This window comes from Netta rufina, assembly GCF_964035555.1.
Source record: "Netta rufina genome assembly, chromosome: 3".
NCBI classification, from domain to species: Eukaryota; Metazoa; Chordata; class Aves; order Anseriformes; family Anatidae; genus Netta; species Netta rufina.
In genome coordinates, this window is record NC_140125.1 from 61,802,275 (window position 1) to 61,825,092 (window position 22,818).

General features: G+C 34.7%; 1 protein-coding gene across 1 annotated transcript in view; it reads right to left on the reverse strand.

The window, feature by feature from the left end:
* CEP162 (centrosomal protein 162) overlaps positions 1 to 22,818 on the reverse strand; it is a 39,707-nt gene that overhangs the window by 6,624 nt on the left and 10,265 nt on the right. The window contains exons 3-22 of the mRNA XM_084285070.1: positions 18,969 to 19,121; positions 18,516 to 18,702; positions 17,527 to 17,579; positions 16,424 to 16,491; positions 15,373 to 15,400; positions 14,856 to 14,978; positions 14,035 to 14,226; positions 13,795 to 13,876; positions 12,824 to 13,088; positions 11,423 to 11,690; positions 9,467 to 9,609; positions 8,575 to 8,802; positions 7,752 to 7,889; positions 6,779 to 6,891; positions 5,897 to 6,002; positions 4,958 to 5,084; positions 4,117 to 4,280; positions 3,344 to 3,448; positions 1,949 to 2,173; positions 383 to 1,047 (exon numbers count right to left, since the gene is read on the reverse strand). Of these exons, the coding sequence (XP_084141196.1) occupies positions 383 to 1,047; positions 1,949 to 2,173; positions 3,344 to 3,448; positions 4,117 to 4,280; positions 4,958 to 5,084; positions 5,897 to 6,002; positions 6,779 to 6,891; positions 7,752 to 7,889; positions 8,575 to 8,802; positions 9,467 to 9,609; positions 11,423 to 11,690; positions 12,824 to 13,088; positions 13,795 to 13,876; positions 14,035 to 14,226; positions 14,856 to 14,978; positions 15,373 to 15,400; positions 16,424 to 16,491; positions 17,527 to 17,579; positions 18,516 to 18,702; positions 18,969 to 19,121 (3,433 nt within the window). The remainder of the gene's footprint in view (positions 1 to 382; positions 1,048 to 1,948; positions 2,174 to 3,343; positions 3,449 to 4,116; positions 4,281 to 4,957; positions 5,085 to 5,896; positions 6,003 to 6,778; positions 6,892 to 7,751; positions 7,890 to 8,574; positions 8,803 to 9,466; positions 9,610 to 11,422; positions 11,691 to 12,823; positions 13,089 to 13,794; positions 13,877 to 14,034; positions 14,227 to 14,855; positions 14,979 to 15,372; positions 15,401 to 16,423; positions 16,492 to 17,526; positions 17,580 to 18,515; positions 18,703 to 18,968; positions 19,122 to 22,818) is intronic.

Consider the following 22,818-nt stretch of genomic DNA (forward strand, 5'->3'; position numbering starts at 1 on the left):
GAGCTAAGGGAAACAATGCGAAGTGTAAAGTTTCTACTGTTGGTTAAAACTGAAAGCATGCCTCAGTTTGAAGCAAAGTGCCAAAATATGTACCAAACATTAATACTATGCAACACAAAGCATTTATGATACAATGATTTATACTGAGATCTTTTTTACTCAGAACCATGACAAATTGTAGTACTGAAAAAGGATTGAGATAGGTTTTCCTGCAGGAATAATTGTATCTGTACACCGCTCTGAAAAATCAAACAGCAAAAATGAAATTTACAGAGAATGATGGTCAAGTATAACCTGGCTTCACACATGGTTGACGTGTCATTCTGATCCTGCATCACCCATTATTAACAAGTTTTTTAAAAGGAACATACTGAGCATTTACCTTCGTATATTATTTTCAGAATAAGCCAGCGTTGCTTGAGACTTCACCCTCTGCTGGTTCATTTCTAGAGACAATTTTTCTAGCTCCTCTTTCAACTGTGCATTTTCTTGCAGAACTTCCGAGATATTAGGATCAGAAAAAACATGAGGTTGGTATATTCTGTCATCATGAAAAATGCCCAGAAAGGGTTCACTGTTGCTGGAATTCCTTTTATCTGTTGCTAAGGTATGCTTTTTCAAGATCTCTTGAGAGTTTTCCTTATTATCAGTTTTATTTCTCAAATTATTATCAGACAACATCATCATCCTTTCTTTTTGAAGTTTCTCTACAGTTTTTGTAAGGTCTCTTATTTCTTTATTTTTTGTGACCAGTTCTTGATTTAGTTTTAACAGTCTGTCTTTTGTGTTACTTTCTTTTATTTGAGAGTCTGTTAATTTTAAGTCTTTGTTATCCTTTTTACTTCTGAGTTTTAATTGGGAATTTTGACTCTTCAGGTTTTCAATTTCTGTTTCGAGGTTTTTAACGGTGATCTGATGGGTCTTCTTCAGATTCTGAAGCTCCTCTTCAAGTTCGGTAGAATTATCAGCATTCGGTTTTGGCAATTCACTCATGAATTTGTAGGCAAGCAGCTGCTCAAGCTCTGCAAGTCTGTGCTCATACTGTATCTGGAGTAGGAGTGGGAGAAGGGGGGGAAGCAGTTTCTTTAACTGTACATTTATGAATAGCTCTTTCTATTATTCTTTAAAGTTGTTTCGTGTCTGACACAAGATTTTTAAGACAGGATACACATCGCTGTTACAAACAACACTACTCAAACAGTTCAGGAATCAGTGAAAAAAATGTGAAGCAAAGCTAAGTCTGAGGTAGAACAGAATTACTCAAGACACTTACTACAAATTCATCTACTCACAGTGAATAGAGTTGTTATTAGAAAGAAAATTAGATGGACAAGAAACCATTTTTCATGTAATTTTGTTCTGTTCAGATGTAAACAACTTGGACAAACAAATTAATATCACAATATATCAAAAAAATTATTTTTGTTAAAATCTACCATTGTTTGCCATGCTTGCAAACACAATTTTTAAGATGTGAAGTACAATTTTCCTGCTAATTAAGAACCCGTGAAACTTACTTTTCTGTGAAGTAAAATGCCAAATTTCAGTGTTTCCTAACACAAATCTTTAAAAGTTGCTATCATATAGATTTTGGATAGAATTTTTAGTGTTCCCTGCAGAAGGAAACCACAACCTGCTGTGTATACAGCGAGGAAGTTAGTGAGCAGCAGCTCTGACACACAGAATGATATCCACACACCCTCTTTGTAAGGACTAAGTTATTATGCCCCAGAAACTTGACCTCTCAGTTTTGGTACTATTCTAACAATTTTAAATGCTCTTTACATTTTAGATGCCCAAATTGCTGAAGTTCTAGCAATAAATTCTTTTAATATTTTTTTCAGTGTGGTCTTGGCCTTCAGTTTTCACCACTAGTCTGTGGTAGACCCCAATAGCCTTATGACTGTAACTTGTGGAGCAGACTACTCAACAAGCCTCCATCTTTTACCTTTATTTTTTGAAACTGTTGTTCCATGGCACGGAGACTTTTTTTAGCTTCATCATCTTTACCCTCAAGTTCCGTTTCTAACTTTTTTATTCTTCTCTCCAAAAAATCAATTGTGTTTGTTTTAGCTGAAAGATTGTTAGTTTTCTCTGCAGCAGCAGCAGCGAACATCAAAGCAGGCAAAGAATTTGGATATCTTCTTTTCAGAATGCCTTCCATTTCTCTGATCTACCAAAAGAAAATTAAGTCAGAAGTTAAAAAGAAGAAAGTTCTAGTGAAAAATGTACTGAAATGAGTGACAGAATATTGACAAACATGATCCATTTAAGCTGGGATAAGAACGAGAAGATGTGTTTTGAGAATTTTTGTTATAATGATTTCTTTTGCATTGTTTACGTTTGTTATTGATAAGTCTTGCTTGTCTGTAAACATCTCTTAGTGACTGACTTCTTATACAATGTCACAGATTTAAACAGAATAGCTCTGGTCATCAGATGGCCTTATGTCAGACAGACCTTTTATTTACTTTATTAACTCTTAAGTTGTATAAGGCTCTTAATGCCGTTAAAATAGTTGATTTTCTTTTGGATTTCACATTCACAATTTCATGTTCCACTCTACTTTTCCAACTGCTACAGAGAGATTTCATAACAGCATTGAAATTCTCTCAGTAACAGATGTAATGTCATTTTTTATTTCATTGCAAACTTCAAAATAAACTAAAACCTTGTGTGGAAGACTAATATAAAGTTTTTTTGTTTGTTTGTTTGTTTGTTTAAATCTATGGATAAGATGCTTTCTGAATTCTTCGCATTAGAATACTGCAGAGGCTCTTTCCTATTTTTCCTACATCCCTGCTTCTCCCCCAGCACAGCAAATTGAACGATTTTGGAGTGAAATGCTAACCAACTGCCACCTCCAAAAACTGAGGAAGGTGCAGTTCCTTCTGACTTTTTCCTCAGTAGAAACATGGATTTTAAGTTCCCTATTTTCCCAGTTTTCATGGCTTTTGTAGGAACTCAATGGAATTTCAATGTCTTCTCTTGAAACAACTTGGTTGAAATATTAAGGATTTACTAAATTCAGAGGGAGTCTCAGAAGAGAAACAGGAAGCTTACATGTGCTTTTGCCCTCTTGCTCTTTTCCAAGAAACTCTGAATAGTAATTTAACATTAAACGATTTTAAATGGTTGTCAGTAAATGGCTTAGAACACAGTAGCAGGAGAGCCCTTTGTAACTAAATAATTGCAGCTTTTTGCGTTGAGTGTTCTACAGTATAAAATTACTTTGTCACAGGGCTTCATTCAGTGCTTTACCCTTATGAAAGGGCTAGTAAGCCTTGTAAGTGACCTTATCTAAAGTAAAGGTTAAGTGAAACACAGTTATATTATGGCTTACTTGTCGCTCAAGGTCCTGAATTCTTTTAGCATCTGCTGCTCTGTCTTTCAAACGTTTCTTCTGTTGCACACGCTCGTCTCCAGCTTCAGCTCTGAGCTTCTCGACCTATCCAATTTATGAGAAAAACTGAAATATACATTCAGAGATGTTTTCTTGTAGTACAAAAGCAAGCATTTCAAATAAAAACAATCATAGAAATATTCAACTTAACAACTGTTAGTAGTTATTTCTGTACTAATCGTTCCTTTATGTTTTTAAACTAAGTTACAGCTTCTTGAAGACAGTTAAGATCCATGGAGCTAAAACTGAAACTAGACACAGAAATCTAGAAGAAAACTTTTCTTCTAGGGACAATTCTTGACTGCAAACTGGTAAATCTGCTTTCTTTCCTCCCATCCTCACAGTACGCAGGCTTGGTTAATATGCAATAATACAACGTACTACATTATAATACATGAATTTAGGGTCAGATTTTCTTAGTCAAGAAATCTGCTAATCTTAAGCCACATTACTTTTGTTTCTAGCAGTATCATTAGTGTGTCAAACACAAGCAAAAACAGTTTTAAGCAATATTCACTTGCAATTCTGACTTCATGTGCAGTAATTCATATTTTGAATATAAAGACATCCACATTTGATTTAAAGGTTATGAAGGTTTCCCGTGGTTTTTCTTCAAAAAGGTGGGAGCATTATGAAGGACAAAGTTACATTGTATGCATACGTAGAAATAATTTTAAGTTTCAGCACTTTAAATAAAGCTAAATATTTATCACCTCTAGTTTTAGTTTTTCAATTTCTTCTCTTGCATCTTTAAGACGGGCTGCATCTTTATCTAGAAGATCCTGATTTTCTGCATACCACTGAAGTCTTTTTTTTAAGTGAAGAATTTCCTGTTTGTATGATTCTTCCATAACTTTAAATTCGTAAGACTTCTCACCTACAAGAATAAAACACCCTTATTAGTGTTTTATTAGTAATTAAGTGTTGAAGAATACATAATTCAATGTTATTTGAATGTATTGGATAGTCAATACTATTCTTCTCAGCACATTTCATACATTTCCTATTTTGACAATCCTGTTGCTGCAGTAAAGTTTTAAAATCAGATGCAAATTAGGTCTTTAAATGCAACAATATATATATAAAAAAAAAAGTAAAAAACAACAAACCATAAAATAATAGTTATTTTATATATAGTAGTAGTCAGTAGTTCACAGTTTGCCATAGAAGGTATTGAAAACAGAATCCCAATGGGATCTACTCTTCTACACTACCTACTAGATTAAGGCAACATGGTCAATCTTTTCTTGTGAATAGAGTTGTCATAAAAGTGGAATCATATGTTTTCCATGTCCACTGAGAGATAGGCAAGAAATCAAGCTTAATAAGCAATAAAGAGTTTAGCTGGATACAATAAAAGTCTTTCTAATAGTGCCAAAGGTACAGTGGTCTCTCTTTCACTGTATACTTTTATTGCAAGTTTAGACAGTATTAGTCAAATGTATCCAGATCATTTTCAAAGTCATACTATATGAAGAAGTAAATTTTAGTTGTATATTTTAGGAGTCATGCAAAGAATAAGCACAATTACTAAATAAAATGAAGGTGCTTTACCTGATGTGGATGCAATTTGAAATTTTGCTAAATCTCTCTCTTTCTTTGCTTGCCCCAAGTCTACCTCAAGAGCTTGTTTATCTTGTTTAAGACGTTTTATCTCTTCTTGTAATTTATTTTCTTCCTTCTGAGTTTTAAAGAAAATGGTAAGACATGAAAACTGAACACACATCAACATGAACATGGTTTTCACCGTAAAATGATTAAATCACTATGGCTGTATTGAAACCAGAGGAGCCCTTGGAGTCTCTAGAGCTCAACATCAACTGTATCAGACCAGGAACAATTCCACTGGTTGTGAAACTCTTTAGATCCAGCTTTCTTTATCCCTGACTTAACCATTTTATAACAACACAACAACAAAACAAAACTCCTTTTAGTTTCTTGCTTGATCATCAGAGCAAGTATGTACTATAACAGTCTTGCAGTAAGCAGAGCAACAAAAGCTCTTGGAAGCCTTTCATTTTAGGGTGAAGTGTACAAAACATTCTCCCTCAAAAACAGAAGCATGTGGAGTACTAGATGAGTGAGGTGAGCAAATTGTAACAGATTATTTTCTCTCCAACGTTCTTTTCTAAGCTTCTTGGTAGAGAGCAGTGATAAACAGTGTTCTGGATTTGTCTCAGGTGAAATCTAGAGAAGTGTTGCTACTTTCTGCAACATCTCACACAAGGTATTTCAGGACTTCAGGTCAATAAACACAAACACCACGCTTTCAGTGGATCTGTGTTTTAAGGGACTGCTTGTGAGAGTTCACTGATGAGAAAGGGATTACTTGTATATTACAAATGTATCATCAAATGAATTCTCAGAAGCATGGCAAATAATTAGCAGTGTAAAAGAGAAGCATGGTTCAACTACCTTCTTCATTTACATTGTTAGTTTACAATATTGATTTTTTTCCCCCCCATGTGACAAACAGGCTTGGCATATACCTACCCGTGCTGCTCGAAGCTCTGAAATCAATTCTGTGAAACTTTGATTCCTGGCTGGTTCAGAATCCTGCACAATTTGTGACTGGATATTAATTTTTTCTATCTTTTCTCTAAAAAAATAAAATAATAATAAAAAAAAGCCAATTTTGCAATGTGATGACTTGGCATACTGAAAGCAAAACACAGAACCCTCCAAATGGTACTATATAACATCAATTCATGCAGGCTCAAAAATAAAATTAAAAAGCAACTGTACAGTGCTTATCCCTATACCAAAAATATTCACTTGTATGTGGGGAAATCTGCTACATGAGAGGAGGAAAGAAAACCTATTTGCATCAATGAAACTCACCTATGGGCCTCTCCCAGGCAAGGATTTATAAGTTAGGAATATACACAGTTGCTAGTTTTTTTTTATTATTATTATTATTATTTTTTTAATTTTTTTTGTTTCCTCCTTGTTAGTTACATAGGACACAAATCTTAGAGGGCCTACAGTGCAGTGAATCTGTTTCCTCCACTACCAGGATCCCTCATGACTCCTGATCTATCTTACAACAATATCAAAACATTTTCAGATTTGAGCAGAGCTGAAATGCCAGGACAAGTGCAGTATGTGTGTTAAACATTAAAATTTTAATATCGTTATTCAAATCACAAAATTGAAATATTCCACAAATGAAGCCTCTTCCCATACGTCAGCACGATCAGCCCATGATCAGTATAAATCTAAATTTTCTCAAAAAGAAAAACACCAAAATCACAAATCCAAGAAAATCCATAAAACATGAATCTAACAAACTTTGCAGTGATTCTTCATAAACAAAAATAATAAAATCACCTGAGAAATCTAGACACATTAGGTAAGATGTTTGATTAAGCCTACCTTAGTGCTATTAACTCAGACATTAAACACTGATTTTCCTTAAACATTTGTTCTTCATTTTTTTTGTTTTGGATTTGCAGCTCTTTCATTTGTTTGTATAACTTCTCATTTTCCTAAGATGACACAAACAAAGTTAATGTTAGTTGATACAGAATGTTTATAAATTACCATTATACCCAGTTCAAAAACAATTATCTATGACTTCTGCAGTTTCCCTCCTGAAACAATGAAACAGCAGAAGCAAACACCAAATGTTTATTAACAAATTTCCAAAAAGGGGTATCTACTTTCATTATCTTTACACTAAAGTCGTATTTAGTGACCTCTAAAACCTCACCCAAGTGTCTGTTCACTCTGGAGTACCAGTCCTCCTGAGTTAGCTCCGCCGCAAAGCTATCCCAACTATATTCTAAAAGCACATACGTGGGTGAGTGATGATTGGTCAAAGTTCAACCTGCCTATGCTGCTACTCCTTGAACAAAAACAGTCGCTGATTTGCCATACCTACAGCCACAATGGGAATACATTGCATGCAAAATATACTAAGAAATGCTGCTGAGCACCAGCTGGAAGCTGGTTAAACTAACTTATTTTACAGCTGCAAGTATTCAAAGGGATCATTAAGCTTGCATCATCTATTTATATGCTTGACTAAGTAATAAATCAGGCACACTTACAAGGTTTCCTTGTAATCAGCTGCTCATATTCTGTGAAAAACATCTTAAAACAGAACCCTACAGACTTCCAATATTACTTAGAAGTATATTTTTCTATTACATTCGGGGCAAAAAAGGTAGTTTAAACTAGACATGTATAAAACACTTAATGTGCAATATCTCTCTGCCCTTCACATCTAAATTCCATCCACTTTTTAGATAGAAAGGTAACTATTTTCAACAGAACATTAGTAACCATTAAATGGTTTTCTTTCTGAAATTGGCCAGAACACAACATGAAATGCTGTGTGGTATACCTGCTGATAACCTTGAATAATGACCTCTTGATCTTCAATTTCTTTTTGTATTTGTGACAGTTTTTCTTCAGTGACAGGAACTGTTGCTGCATGATGGATCCATCTCTTTTCTTTAGACAGCTCTTCCATGCTTCTCAACTTTCAGAAAGAAATAGAAGTGATTTGATGCATATTTTTTAGCCATATGAAATCCTCTACAGTGCTACACTTTATATTATACATAGGTTACTACACATTTAGATATAAAAGTAGATCAATGAATTGGAGTTTAACAGAAGCAATACAAAACAGCAACAAAGTATAAAAATTTTGGTAGTTTTTAATTATTATTATTTTTTAAATATACCCTCCCTTTTCTACTGTTATTTACCTAGACTGGAAGTTATAGTGAAATAACCCTGCAAATATGCCTTAAAGATAAAACACAACATTGAAATAAATAAACAAACAGTATTTCAACATATACTTTTCTGCTTTTCAACAAGTGGTATCTGTTACTCTTACCCATTTTTTAAACACATAAGACCAAGTTAAATCTTTGAAAAACAAACAAACAAACAAAAACTGCTGCAGAGATCTCAAAATAGCAAAATAAGTGAATTCAGGACAGCATAGTTTATAGAAAAAAAGATCATGTCCTATAGGTAATAAATGAAGCACTGGATAAACATATACTGCACTGGAACACATACACTACCGGTTTGTATGTGTGGATTTTCTGCTCATTAACAACTTATCTAAAATAACATGCTTTCAGAATAACAACTTTCAGAAGTAATGTTTCTCATTTTCTATACTATCAGGATACAAAGTGATAAAGTACCTTGCTCTGAAGAACATAGTTTTCCTGACCCCACTGAGAAAGCTCTTTTTCATGTTGTGTTTTCAATTCTAGTATCTTTGTCTCCATTTCTTTCTCCTTTTGTGCAACTGTGCTGGTTAGCTGTTGAATCAAATCACGAGCTCTGTTCAGGTCCTCCTCAGCAACTTGTGCTCGTCTTAGCAAATACAGTTCTCTCTCACAACTTTTGCCAGGAGAAAATGGCAAATGCTATTGAAGAGAGAAATCCAGGGAACCATTAAAATGAATTGATTGTTTACAGAAAATTACTCTAATCAATTTTATTTAACTGGCTTTCTGGCTCTTGGCAACCACATAGGATACTTGAAGAGAAAATAAAACACCATTCTAGTACCAAAACATCCCACAAATTTTTCCTTTAATGAGCTATTTTCTCACTTCCTAAAAATGCATGGGAAAAAAAAAAAAAAAAAAAAAAAAGAACAACTAGAAGCAAACACCTTTCATATGAGAGCCACTACACACCCACTGGATTTATTCCATTATACATTTTTTTTGAAAAGCAGTAATGATTTAGGCATTCAGTAAATACATTTTTATACAGTTTATAAGGAAGAAGGAAAATCCATCATGATACTACAAATTCAGTCATCTTAGAGAAGTCAAAAGATAATACTAAATGTACAGTGTAACTCAGGTGGAAAAACAAATAGAAGCACTGTTTAAGATCCTTAGCAGAATACTTACAGATTTTAAAAGCAAAACCAAGCATTTGACTAAATTATTTATTCAATATCTTGTGGATATTATTAAAAATAATATTAAAAATAATATTTAAAAAATAATATTAAAAATAGGTTTGCAAACCAAGCTGTACATGCTATAATTAGGAGCATCACTAATTACTACTTACATGCTGATGTTGTTTGCAAAAATCCAGAGCCTGGTGCCCAACGTTATGAACAACTGATTGTCCAGACATAACCTTGTTAATATCCTCCTTAGAAACTGATTCATTTGTTGCAGATCTTATTACCCTTGTAGCAAATAAGACTTCTTCATCAGGCAGAAAGGAAAACAGAACAAAATTAAAATTTAGAACTTGAAGTCCTTGAAAAAAAAAAAAAAAAAATCTATTCATGTGATCCAGCCCGTAAGCATGCAACTGAAGCGTTCTACAACCTGTACTTTGAATTAAATATAGAAACTTCAGAGCAATGAGACACTACAGAAAACATAGCAGGCATCGGTTCCGTACTTAAGGTAAAAAACAAACAAACAAAAAAAAAAACAACACAAGATCAACTAGGATAAATAGCTGGATAATAAATCCTTTATGAAACAAGATTCATCTCAGTTCTCTGCTCGAGAAGGGACCAATTATTTGTGCATACAGAAATAAAACATATTACAGAAATAAACATATAAAACAATAAAAACAATAAAACATATATAGAGAAATAAAATGTATTCAAAGCTACGGTGAAGGTAAGACACAGTGATTTTCAAAATTTGGAGTGCAGGTAGCACACACAGAAATGCAATATTTACTTATTGCATCAAGTAGCAACCTGACCACAAAGTAAAAAAAAAAAAAAAAAAAAAATGAAGCTCCCCCTAGAAAGTAACTACCATACATGGAACTATGCACAACTTAGTCTTCTGAAATACAAGCACTAACTACAATTGCCACTTCATTTCTACCTTTAATGATTTAAGCTAAGAGCTCCTCCTTAGGAATATCACACCTAAAAACAAACAGGCAATTATAATTTTCCAAATTTAATACTTTTTACAGTTTTTCCACACTCTCCTCTCACAAAGGTGCACTGATGATTAGGGAACTGTTTGCTTCAATGCCTTCTCTTCCTAGATACAGAGGTAGAATGCTTTCTTTCTATTGAAAGCAACTTCTGAACACATGTGAAATTGCTGTGGGAGAATTGTTTAGACAAAGAGAGAAAAGCATGCCTGAGTGAGGCTAGTGTCCTCATTTTCTTAGGACTTGTCTTTCACTTCTATCACCTCTGTCTGTTTGTACACTTGCACCATCTCCAGCTCTACAGCAATGCTCTAAGGAACAAGGTTCCTTAGTCTGACAGCTGCCACTGAAGCATCTCCTTAAGTCAGGCAATTTAATCCTCAGCTGGTTTTCCCAACACTACTTGCAGGGTTTTCAAAAGCATTACGTGGTAGAAGTGTGCTAAAACCTTGGCATCCAGAAAGTTATCTTTCCATGCCTCTGAGACTGCAAATGTGGTCTGGCAAAAGATGGCCAGTTGAATTACCTCAGAAAATCCTTCCAGCAAGAGGTCAGTCATAAAAAAAAAAAAAAAAAAATTCCTCTACTTGCAGCTCGGCGTTTACAAGACTACATAGGTATTATCCTTTCCTTAGTGCTACAACAGGAGACATGAACAGGAAAGAGGACATTCATTTATTTATTTTAGTGTTTTGTTTTCTAGAAAAACAAAGATGAAAAAAGAAGCCGAGAATATAAATTCAGTATCATGTGCAGAAGCTAGTCTATTATCAAATCTTTGCATTTACTGTAATTAAAAATGTAATGTACAGAGACTCATTTTTGAACAGCACCTGTTTTGGACTTTGGGTTGTTTTGGACTTACTGGTGAACAATAGCTAAATCCTAAATAAAGTGGTGATTTATATACAGAAAAATATAGAAAAAAAACATCAGTACTTAATCACATTTAATGCATTTAGTTTTGGTTTCTTCTACACCATTTTGAAATGTTAACTTCTTTTGGGGGGGGAGGGCAGAGCTAGGGAAGAAAGAGGATGTGAAGCATGAACAGCAAAGTGCTCTGGCTCTTAAAAGTAAAATTCAGACTTCTTAAGACAGAATTACCTTTAGATTTGGCTCTGTCTGAAGGACTTCTGGCTTTCACAGTGTTTTTCTTGAAAGTTTCTCTTGGCATTTTCCTTTCAGTAGCTGGAAAAGACTGTTTTGAGTGTGAAGTGGATTTCCCATACCCAGAACTTCTAACCACTCCTTGAGGACCATACAAAGACTTCTTTTTACGTAAAGGTGCTGCACTTCTGTTATTCTTGTACAACATTTGCTTAGTTGTCATTGACTCTGATCTTTCATTCTTCGTGGAATGAGACTGAATAGCCTATGACAAAGCATATTTATTTAAAATGGGTTTTAGGGTTCAGTGTGATCTGAAGGCAACTTTTGCTACTAGAAAACCATGGAATCAGCAACAAGAATTACACAGCAATAAGACTACTTGAATGGGAGGGGAAGAAAAAAAAACACAAGGGAATTAATTTTAAGATTTAATTTTAGCCAAGTGAATAGCACGACATCCTGCAGAATTTATTATGCTTTCCTACTTCATAAGTTTATATAAAACAAGTATTTGCACTGGTTCTGTTTCATTGTTCTGGGAAGTTGTATTATATTACAGGATCTTTAGCTTACCTAAACATGTAGCTGTCAGGTTATTTGACTAAAGGCTAAATCACAGTGAACAAAGAAACCAAGTAAGGAAGCGAAACAGAGGCAGGCAGAGAAATCTCCTAAACCTCATCATTAAAAACAGAGCACATGACTCCCAGGAACAGGAAATGGGAAAGATTAGCTTACTGGCCCTGTGGGAAGCCCACCAGAATGAATCAACTAAACAACCTCCCTCCTCAGTGCCTTGCAGACTGAAGGAGTGATTGCATAAAGGCAAGAGTGGGGTTAATTTAGGGGATTCAGGGATGACAGAATTTGGAGATTGTCTAAATCTTGTTATGACAAATTAGGTGAAGGGAAGGATTCATACGGATTAGGTAGAAACAAGTGTGGGAAATAGAAAACAAGATTAGAGAAGCTGACTGGTTTGCTGGTCACCATGCTAGTCTGATTAAATGCCCTACATTTGATCAGCCTAATCTATGCTCTTAATGAGCTGTATTTCTAACTATCCACTCTGTAGGAGCACTCTCCAGTTGTTCACATACATTCCCTCAATGGGAATACATGCTCAAACTCACTACTAGCTTGAGGTAGGGATATGGAACTGCAACAGCCTTGAATGTATTGGGCTAAGATTCTTCCTGTCCTACCAGTCCCAAAGTCTAATGGATGTGGATCCTTCTAACAATAGCAATCAGAACATGAAGGTTTAATGTTTTAGAAAAACAGCAACGCTCTTAGTTTCTAGACATCGGAGAATAATCAAATAACAGGCAGTCTAAAGACATACACATTTTGAATGTATTTGCACGTAATAAAAATCTTTTTGACACTACTTACCTGGTTAGTTCTGTTGCCTCGTGAAAGCAGACAGTCTTCTACAATCTTTTCATTTAGTACATCAGGCTGAACTTCACTGGTATGAATTTCTTGTTCAGTCACCCTCTGAAGGTTACTTTTATTTGCACCCATCTGCAGAAAGATGCTCTCGTCTTTGTTAGATTTTTCAATTAAGTTTGTCTCCCAAACTGTATTATTCTGGTGCTCATTAAAGGGCAAGTGATTGACAAGTTCATTTCCTGTGCTGCCTGTCTGTTTCACAGGGCTACAAGAAAAAGAAATAAAGTCACGATATAATAAGATTTTTGCCCTTTACCTTTCTGCGACTCTGGAAAAAGTGGGACATTTTTTCTTTATATAGCATCTGTAAAGACTGCTTGAACTTGAAAGAGTCACTAGGTTCTTTATAAGAACAATCTTGCTGATTTAGTTATTTAAAAAAAAAAAAAAAGTTAAGGCTGAAGATTGACTCCCACACTGTGAAACAAGAGACATTTCCCAGCAGTAACTGCTTTTGTGGAGGCACCAAACTGGGCTATAAGACAAACACCCACAAGCATGCAGTCAGTGTTAATAAAACCACAAATGATAATTTCTGCAAAGTGTTAAGCTCCTCAAATTAATTTGTTAAGCAAAACCTATTTCTGACAGCTTCAGGACCTGTGCAGAAGTCCCAAAAAGCAGAGATCCTATTTATAGTAGTTGTCAGCATGAGGAAGACTCATCCAAATGACATGGCAAATGTTGCTGCTTATCACTTAAACAAAGTCTGGGCAACCTGGTCTAAACCAACTAACTATAACCATGGTACAATTCACAGCAATATGCCATAATGCCAATGCAAAGCTGTAAAATTTCAGTCTTAGTGAAAAAAGTGAAAAAGACAGATGAGTCATTTGTAAGCTGATTTTCACAAATAGTTAATGGATTTCAGTTATTACAATTCTTAGAACACATTCTGAAATAAATACCTTTCAGGTTCCAAATCAAATCCTCTGGCATTATACGAATCTCCTTTAATAGGTCTCATTAATTCTTCCACAGTAGGTAGGTCTGATTGGTGCAAAGTAATAAAAATATTTTAAAAAGAATAGAAAATGTATTTGTAAAAAGGACAACATTTAAAAATATTTCATTAATTGAATATTAAAGATATTACTAGTTCACTTACATGCTTGTACAACACACGCCTTTCCCTTTAAGGTATTTACCTGACTCAGTGGTTGACACGTTTTTTGAATAGATATCATTATTTTGTGAAACACTTTCCAATAAGCACTTTGAGATTGCCATTGCAGAATCACGTATTTTTTGCTCATCAGTGTCTTCCAAAGACTGATCGATGTGATGATATGCTTGGTGTAATGCTTCGATGTCACTGCTAGTTTGTCCATAGGAAGTGCCTGTGAAAAATAAAAGCTCTTAAGAGACACTACAGGACTTTCTGCGAGGGAAGCATATCACCACAACCCATGTTTCAGTTACAAGCTTGGACTATTATCAGGTGAGAACAGTGTTTTCAAGTACTGAAAAAATAAATGTCTTATTTCGGCTACAAAAATAAACAGTTGCCAAGTTAATTAGTATGAGCTAAATAGCCTTATCTACAGTTTGCATACCTTTCCCAGCCCTACCTCCACTATTGTCTCATTACTAAAGCTAACAGTATATGTGAAACAATTTTAATAGATGCCATCAGAGCCATACTCTGGTTATCAGCAGGGTACAATCTCTTACAGAGCTTAGTACAACAGTGTATTTTGTTGTTGAACACTGCCAAAGCAGAATTTTAGCTATCACATATAACTAGGAGAGATTGTATTTAAATCAGGCTGCAATGTCGAAACCAACTTTACAGTAACCAAGGGTAAAAAGTTGTGTTTATGCTAAAAAGACACCTTTTTTACTGAGATAATTCCTTCTCCTCTCAAGATACATTAATAAAAGCCAAGGGCTTCATGTTCACTGACAACTTAAGAACAAATGAAGACTCCAGAACCATCCGTTTGCTTAAAATAAATAAAAGCTTTACCTGTTTCTTTCATTTCCATTCCACTAACTTCTTGAGGCAGATAATGTTCACCTAGTGCTACATCTGATGTTTCAACAGCCTTTTGAAGTTCTGTAGTTGAATCTTGTGAATCAAGTAATACAACTAAAACCAAGAAGATAAGCGTTAAAGAAAACACAGTTCTCTTATTCATAGTCCATCTACGCTGGAATTAGGAGTACACCAAAGCTTATCCTGATGCTCTAAACGTGCCAAAAAAGCAGACATATGGATTATTATAATGTCATTAATATTAGCAACTCTAAATATAACCATCAAAAATACTGTCTAGTAAAATAAAAAATTAAATTAGTAATTACTTTGAAGTGCTAACATAGATTTATTTTTAATCATTTCAGTCTAACAGACTTCCAGTAGAATACAACCAAATTAAGCAAAAAAAAAAAAAAAAAAAGTAATACAATCTGATGAAAAATTATCATAAAGGATCATAAAGGTACATTTAATATTCTTCTACTGATGAAATTTTGTATTTTACCTTTAGCCAGCATGCCAGTGTTTGGTTCCTGTGAAGAATAAACAAATAAAAATATTACTTTTTGAATTTCATGAAAAAAAGTCTAGACAAACTTTAAAAGCTGGACCAAAACCTAAGAACTAAAGCAGTTCTTAGTGTTCCAACCATGTGCACTTTTCTAAAGCTCTCCTCTTTCAACACTTCTGAAAATTCTCTTGTAAGTGACTGGGAACTACTATATATAGTAGTATAGTAGTATAATATGCAGTATAATAATAATATATATAGTAGTATAATATACATTATACTCTGCATAAATGAAATAAGATATTTACACCTTTCTGGTTGTCTTCTACTGTAATTTCAGAATATAAAATAATGTAGCAGTAAGTATATTACAGTTCCATTCTATTTGTTCTTTTCAAACATTTCTTAGAAATATTACTCCAATAAACTTAAAAAGTACTACAAATTCTCTACTATAGATGAACACAGTGCTCTATAGACTCCTTTCACAAAAATTGAGACCAGAAGGCATGCTCCAGGAATGCAGCCGGTGTGGTCCAGCCACACACCCTCCACTTCAAAAGACCTGACAAAGCAGGTTGATAGCAATATTCCCAAAGCTGTGTAGATTTTGCTTTCTCTGTCCAAACAGTTTCTCCATACAAATCTGCTTCTTTTGGTCTGTGTCACTTGCTAGCATAGACACCACTTTAATAGCTCCAAGGGAGAAATTAATCACTATCCGTCCTGAGGCTGAGGCTTTAAGCAAAGCTCATGATTTCTGCACTCTTCCACAGTTCTTAATTCAAAGGAGGAATAGGCAGGCAACCCTGTGAAGAGCTTAGTGTTTAGTGATACATCACAGGGAAGTGCATAACCTCAATAAAACAATATAGTCCTAGGATCATTATATTCTTTCAGACAGTACATATAATACAAGGGTTTAGTATATTCAATATTTAGTTACACATTGCAGAGATTTTACAGTTCATGAAAAGAATATAAACATTTGCTAAGTTATATTTGTCGCAAGTACTTACACTCCTGACATCATATTTTGATTTACCTGATTTGCTTCAGTTTTAAAGCCAGGATTAGCATCCATTTCTTCTTCAAAATCTTCACTGTAGCTGCCTGAAGAGTAAAATAAACATCAAACAAATGCAATATTCAGGAACGATAAAGCAGCATAGGAAAAGCTATTTCCTCTGTCCCAATTTCTCAGCTAGGAACAGCTACTGCCATTATTACTTGTTCCACAAAAACAGAAAGTTTTCGATACTAAGTGTAGTACAAAAACTACAGTAAAACTCACACATAATATCTCCAAGTACAAATGAAGTTTGTTGTATGACAGATGTAAATTAACTCTTTCACCTCGTGGCCTACTTGAATTGACCATTTTTATTCAATCCTTTTCTCTCACTTTAGGGTGAAATGATGCAAAGCTACAAAGTTGCTATAGTATTTCTACAACACCTACCATGATCTCCTGTGATCTATTGATCAATCATATTTCTGAAGAGATTTCCTGTGATTTACAAATATGGTCTCTTTATACTTGGGAAATTCAAGTTCAGTATTGCTCAAAACTTCAGCTAAATCTTTATCATACATTAGGAATGAAGAGTGAAATAAAGAAGGCAAATGAAATACAAATAATGAAAGACAAGTATGGAAGGAGTATAGCATGGAAATTCAGGAAAAAAAAGATCAGGTAAGAGTAATACTGCAAATTACAGAGATGAAGCTCAGGCAGGAAAAGATAGAACAAAAATACTGAAAATGACACTTGAAACACTGGAGTAACTCAAATGTTAAGAGGTATTTCAAGATCAGGGTTGGGTTTTGTTGTTGTTGTTTTATCAGTTTTTGATAGGCAGAGTTCTTTTCCCCTTTTTTTCTCTTCCTTTTTCTTTCATTTTTTTTTTTCTTTTCTCCTCTCTCATACATTTTGGTCACAATAGATTAAAAATCCAACTCAAAATAAAAAGCACAAGACATCCTCTGATGCCCTGCTATGAAGTCTTTGCATTTGAACAGGCGTATTAATCCACAAATTTATTTCTGTTATTGCTTAATGAGGTTGTTGCAATTCATAGCATACGTACTGTTTAAAAAAAAAAAAAAATCTTCAAATGAACAGCTTAACAGCTTGGATAGTATTACCAGATTTCTCTTCATGTGCAGCTTCCTCTTCTCCTTTTTTACTTTCTTCATTTCTGAGAAACAAAATGAAAATTTTACTGTCTCTTCTTGGAGAGTAAATAAATATATTTTTTAAATCATAAAAATTCACATTTATTGTAAGAAGTACCAGAAACCTGAATTTCTCCATCATATCAAATCATAGGTAAGAAAGGCATGTAAATGTCAGTAGTTATTAAAATAAATATGTATGTTTATCATATTCATTTCCATCATATTGTATATCTCCGTACTTCAAATTCTCAGTCTAACTCTTAAAATCACCTCCTTTCTGCATTTCCTCCAACATCTACACCAGATTCTTATACAAAAATTTATCATCAGGTTTGCTTGCTGTTCTGACCTTTACATTCCGCATTAACAAAACAAAAATAAACATCTCTTTCCCCTTTCCCAGTACTTTTTGTTCGTTTAAAACTCTCCAGAACTCTCTCCATCTGTTTTCACATTGGATGTTTACACTTAACATTTGTAATGAACGCAGACTGAACTGCCCATTCTTCCATTATTCTCACAGATACTTGTTTTCACGTTACTGATTACAAATGAATATCCCTAGTCTATCTTTCTTCCATATTCATCCCAGGGGACACAGGATATTTTCTGGTCTACTACCTAGTTATTATCAATTGTTAACTCTTTTCATTTAGTTACACCTTACAATTAAGAACATTAAATCAACTTATAACTATTGCGTAGTACAAACATGGTGTAGCTATGCTCAGTCATCACCAAGCCACACTCTTAGATTACTTCTTTATTTATTAAACCCACTTGTCTTTGTCTTAAAAAAAAAAAAAAAAAAGTAAACCAACAACAAAAACAAAACCCACCCACACCCAGAAAAACACAGAGGATCTTGTCTCACGGATACCCAAATGTGGTATTCAGATGCCCAGGTCACATGTGCCCACTAGTATAGTCTGCAACTTTTCTTCCCTCTAAATTACCGAACAAACGGTGCTAGTATTATGGAATCATTGGAATCCAGCTCTTTATTTAATCTTGAATAATCAATAGTTGATGAAGCTTCCTGTTCGAGTTTGGCAAAAAAGATCTCCTTTTCTTCTTGTTCTTCCAGGGTATCCAATCCAACTCCTGTGATACTTTGGTTAGGCCCAGAAGCTACCACTGAATCTAAATTTGAGAAAACAGAATAAACTAATTGTGTTGGCACTCTATGACTACACATAACAGTCATAACAGTCAACCAGAACTGTAGACAGACATAAAATATTAACAGCATCAAATTATCACAAATTAATATAAGGAGCTTTCAATCCGTAAGCTTCAGCTGACAAGTGAGGAATCCCAACTTGCAATAAATTAGAGGAACTCTTGTAATAATAATTTAGGTTTAGATCTGGATAACTTCATGAAGTGGTTGCACTCTCAGTTCTCACCGTTTGTCTCCAGGCTGTCTCTGCTTAAGGAGACAGCGATCCCATTACTCGTCTGAAGAGGCATCTTTTCTGCGTGCATATTCTTATCAGTTCCTCCCATCAGCTGCAAAGTGTTCTGTATCTTGACAATGCTTCCACTTGATCCAAGCATTCCTAGGAAGGAAGCTGCAATATTTCTATCACCTAGAAGCTGTTTGTATGACACTTCAGTTGTGTTCCAGAACCACCTTTTTTTTTTTTTTTTTTTGATCTTGTTGCAACTGCAAAGATCTACAGTCTTACAAATTGTGTTCTTCTAACTTCTGTTTCTGTTATGATATATAAACCTTGTTTAATTAGAGTTAACTGGCCTATTATACACATTTTCTTCCCATTCTACACATTTGTGCCCAAGCCTCAGTATGTAACAACTGCTATCGACTTCCTGCAACACTACTCATGGGGAACAATTGGAGAACAATTAACTATTTTGTTGTTGTTGTTGTTGTTAAAAGAACAGAGAAATTAGCACTTCTTTGTTGAAAGTCTATTAATTATGTTTGATTAACTATCCCGGAGAAAGCACCAGACTTCTAAAATTTGTAGACATTGGCTTAAGAGCTACATTTCATTTGTTGCAAATTAAGCGCTTTGGGGGAAAAAAAAAAAAGTAACCAAACTTGGAGGTCGTTGACAAACACATAGTTCTTCCATTCTGTGTTTTTGCAACTGCAATAGGCAGTTTCTCTCCTTACTGTAACTTAATTGTTGCAAGGGTTCAACATCACTGCACTAACTTTATGTGTGAATTCTGCTCTCAAACAGAACGCTGCTGTACCTACTTCCTTACTGAAAACTAAAAGCCAAATATTACAGTAAATTATTACTTAAATAAGCTCTACTAAGTCCCTTCTGCCTCCCCTTATAACATCCCACTTTTAGGCTTGGATTGTTACCACGTCTGTCTTTTCCAACATGAATCTCCAGTCAGTAAAATAAACTCAGAAATTATTCTGTCTGGCCAAAGGATGTTTAGGTTGTAGCTGTGTGCTTGTACTGAACATACCAGAAGGGGCGAAGACACTGACAAAACTTCATTTCCTGCTGGCAGGGGATTGCAGGAGATGCATACCTCAACAACCCTGCACATTGAGAACGCTAAACCTGTCTCCCATGTGCTGTTCAAGCACGTCAGCACTAGGCTGTTAATACGTCCTTGTAATATACAAGTCCAAGTTCCTTTTTAGAAATGCCATACTTGCCTATATTGTGACAATGGAGGACCCCCTCTCTTCAATAATGAAAATACACCAGAGTGAGACAAAGAGGGGAGAAAAAGGGCGGAAAAAGAAGTCTGAACACTTTTTCCTTCCCTAAGGTGGAAGGGCCTTCCAGATCCTTAGCACATGCGTTCTAATTTTAAGAGCCTTCTTGTTAAGTAGTAGTACAGTATTTTTCCTTGAGTTGCAATGACAAAGTCCCCTTACATGTTTTATTGGGAAGCTAATACATGTGATTTTACATCTTGCAAATGACTTCCAATCCTGTACCTAACTTTGGTTTCCTCTCTGATACAGAGCTCTGACTTACTTTGCATGCTACAAATAGATATTGGAGACTAGCTCCACCTCTGTACAGTTACTACTAAACAAAACCTATTTGCTTCTACATTGAAAACTATAAAGTGAAAAACTCACTGTGCTGTACAGAAAAACATGAACAGTCCATTTCCCTGATAGCTAAATGCAATAATTTAAAGTGATTTACCCTGATGGGCACTTTGTTCTAGCTATCAAGACAGCAAATAGGAGTCTGCTTTCAGCTGGATCACAAATTTTTTGCACAGCTTTAGATTAGCTGTAATCTCAACTTCTAATGAAAGAAAATACTAAAAAACATTTTCTTTAATTTTATTTTAATTATCTCAAGCTCAATAAACTGACAGACTTTGCTCTTGAAGTTTTCATGAGTTTTTTGTAAACTGATATATTCAAGTAATTTTCCAGTTCAAACTAGACCTGAGCTTTTCAAAAAGCACTTTCCAACTATAATCTGAAAATCAAATACTGTTTTACAGCCACTGAGGTTTATAACTCAGCCACTCCCAATTCCCAGATACGTGCACCAGATTACAAGGGGATACTAGTGTTGCTACTGAAGGCAAGAACATCTAGTAGCCCTACACAATCTGAACTCTGAGAAGCCTATTGAACTTGGAAAAAAAAAACAACAAAAAAAACCAACATCAACTTGGATGGTTTTCAAAGTTTATATTTTCACTGTGTTTTCTGACAGTTTGAATAGTCCTACTGATTTCTGAGGGACTTGCAAGGGTGATGGCAGGGCACTTTTATTTCTTGTGAAAATGATTTCTTGAGCAGCAGTTTCATTTTACTACCCATAGCCTTGCACTGTTGATTCTTGCAGTATTTTGCAAGACTCATGATACGAGGTATACTGCCCCTTACAATAAATTAAAGTAAGAACCTGAATTTCACTTAGAAAAATATTTCATCACAGCTGCAGAAAACCTTAAAGAACAAAATTCAACCTTAAGAACAAAAATACGCAGGGCTCAAACCTAGATATGATGACAAACACTTACTTCTGTTATTTGTAATATGGCCACGACTTACAGAATTGAGCAATTTTCTTTTTGATATCATATAAAACACAGTAATTTTGTTACCCTCCAAATTGTCTGGACTGTCAGAAGCGACGCTTTCTTCTTCTTTGTTTAAATATGAATCTTTCTTGTCCTTATGAAATTTTTCCAGCATTTTGAATTTAGACAAAGCCTTGCTCCGAGATGCACTGGAAGAAGGTTTAGGGGGAACTACTTTTAGGTGTACACAAACATTTACGAGTTTTAATATACAATGGACAGGGGATAAAGAGAAAAATAAGGTGTGAGTATTCAGATTGCCAATTCTGAAAAAGTAATGTAATTCATTTTCTTGTTGAATTATCTAAAATTTTGCAGCTATAAATAAATAAAAACTAATAAGTTAGTACGTATGAATTTTGAAACTAAAAATATTTTTTGTCCTCTTTCATTTTTAAAAGACAAATTACTAGTTAGTTCTTACTCCACATATATCTTGCATTCAAATACAATGTTCTAGGAGCTCAAAATATATATTACCTGAAAAAAAAAAAAAAAAAAAAAGAAAACTAACAAGACTACTTCAACAATAAAAGATGTTTTGTACAATAAGTTTTGAAAGAAAGCATCTAGATCAGTTCAAAGAAAAGAAGAAAAACATTGGTAGGTAAAATGTGAATTACTACTGCTTCTATAACTGGTAGTTAAAAGAACTGCATATTGCCTGTTTATACCCCTGTGAGGACTTGCTTAGTGGCCAATAAAACCAAACACTTATTCACTTTACCACTAATTAAGTTTCAGATAACAGTACCACTGCTGAAAACTGTGCTCTCTCATGAGACTTAGATGATAGTCATACTATACTCTTTATATTACCCTAGACTAGACAGACGCACTGCATGAGACTTGTCCAAACCATCAAGCACGTGTGCTTGTGTATGTGCTTTGTAGGAGTGGTAGGGTGATCCTAAACTGGCTAATTCAGAGACAATTCTTAGTTAAAGATTGTTCAAATTTACCTTGACACATGAGAGAGCAAAGGCAGCCTAGGGGACCTGGTCAAGTGTCCAGGACCTGTCTACAGATGGGAGGACTATGGGGAGATCTGACCAGAAGCTTGTAGAACTCAGAAATATGCAAGATGACTAAAGATGGATAAACATATGACAGATGCAGGCTAAAGTCAAAAGAAAAAGCTCTAAAACCCTTCCTGATACAATATATGGTTCCTTTATTCCCCTGACTGATGGCCAAGACCACTAA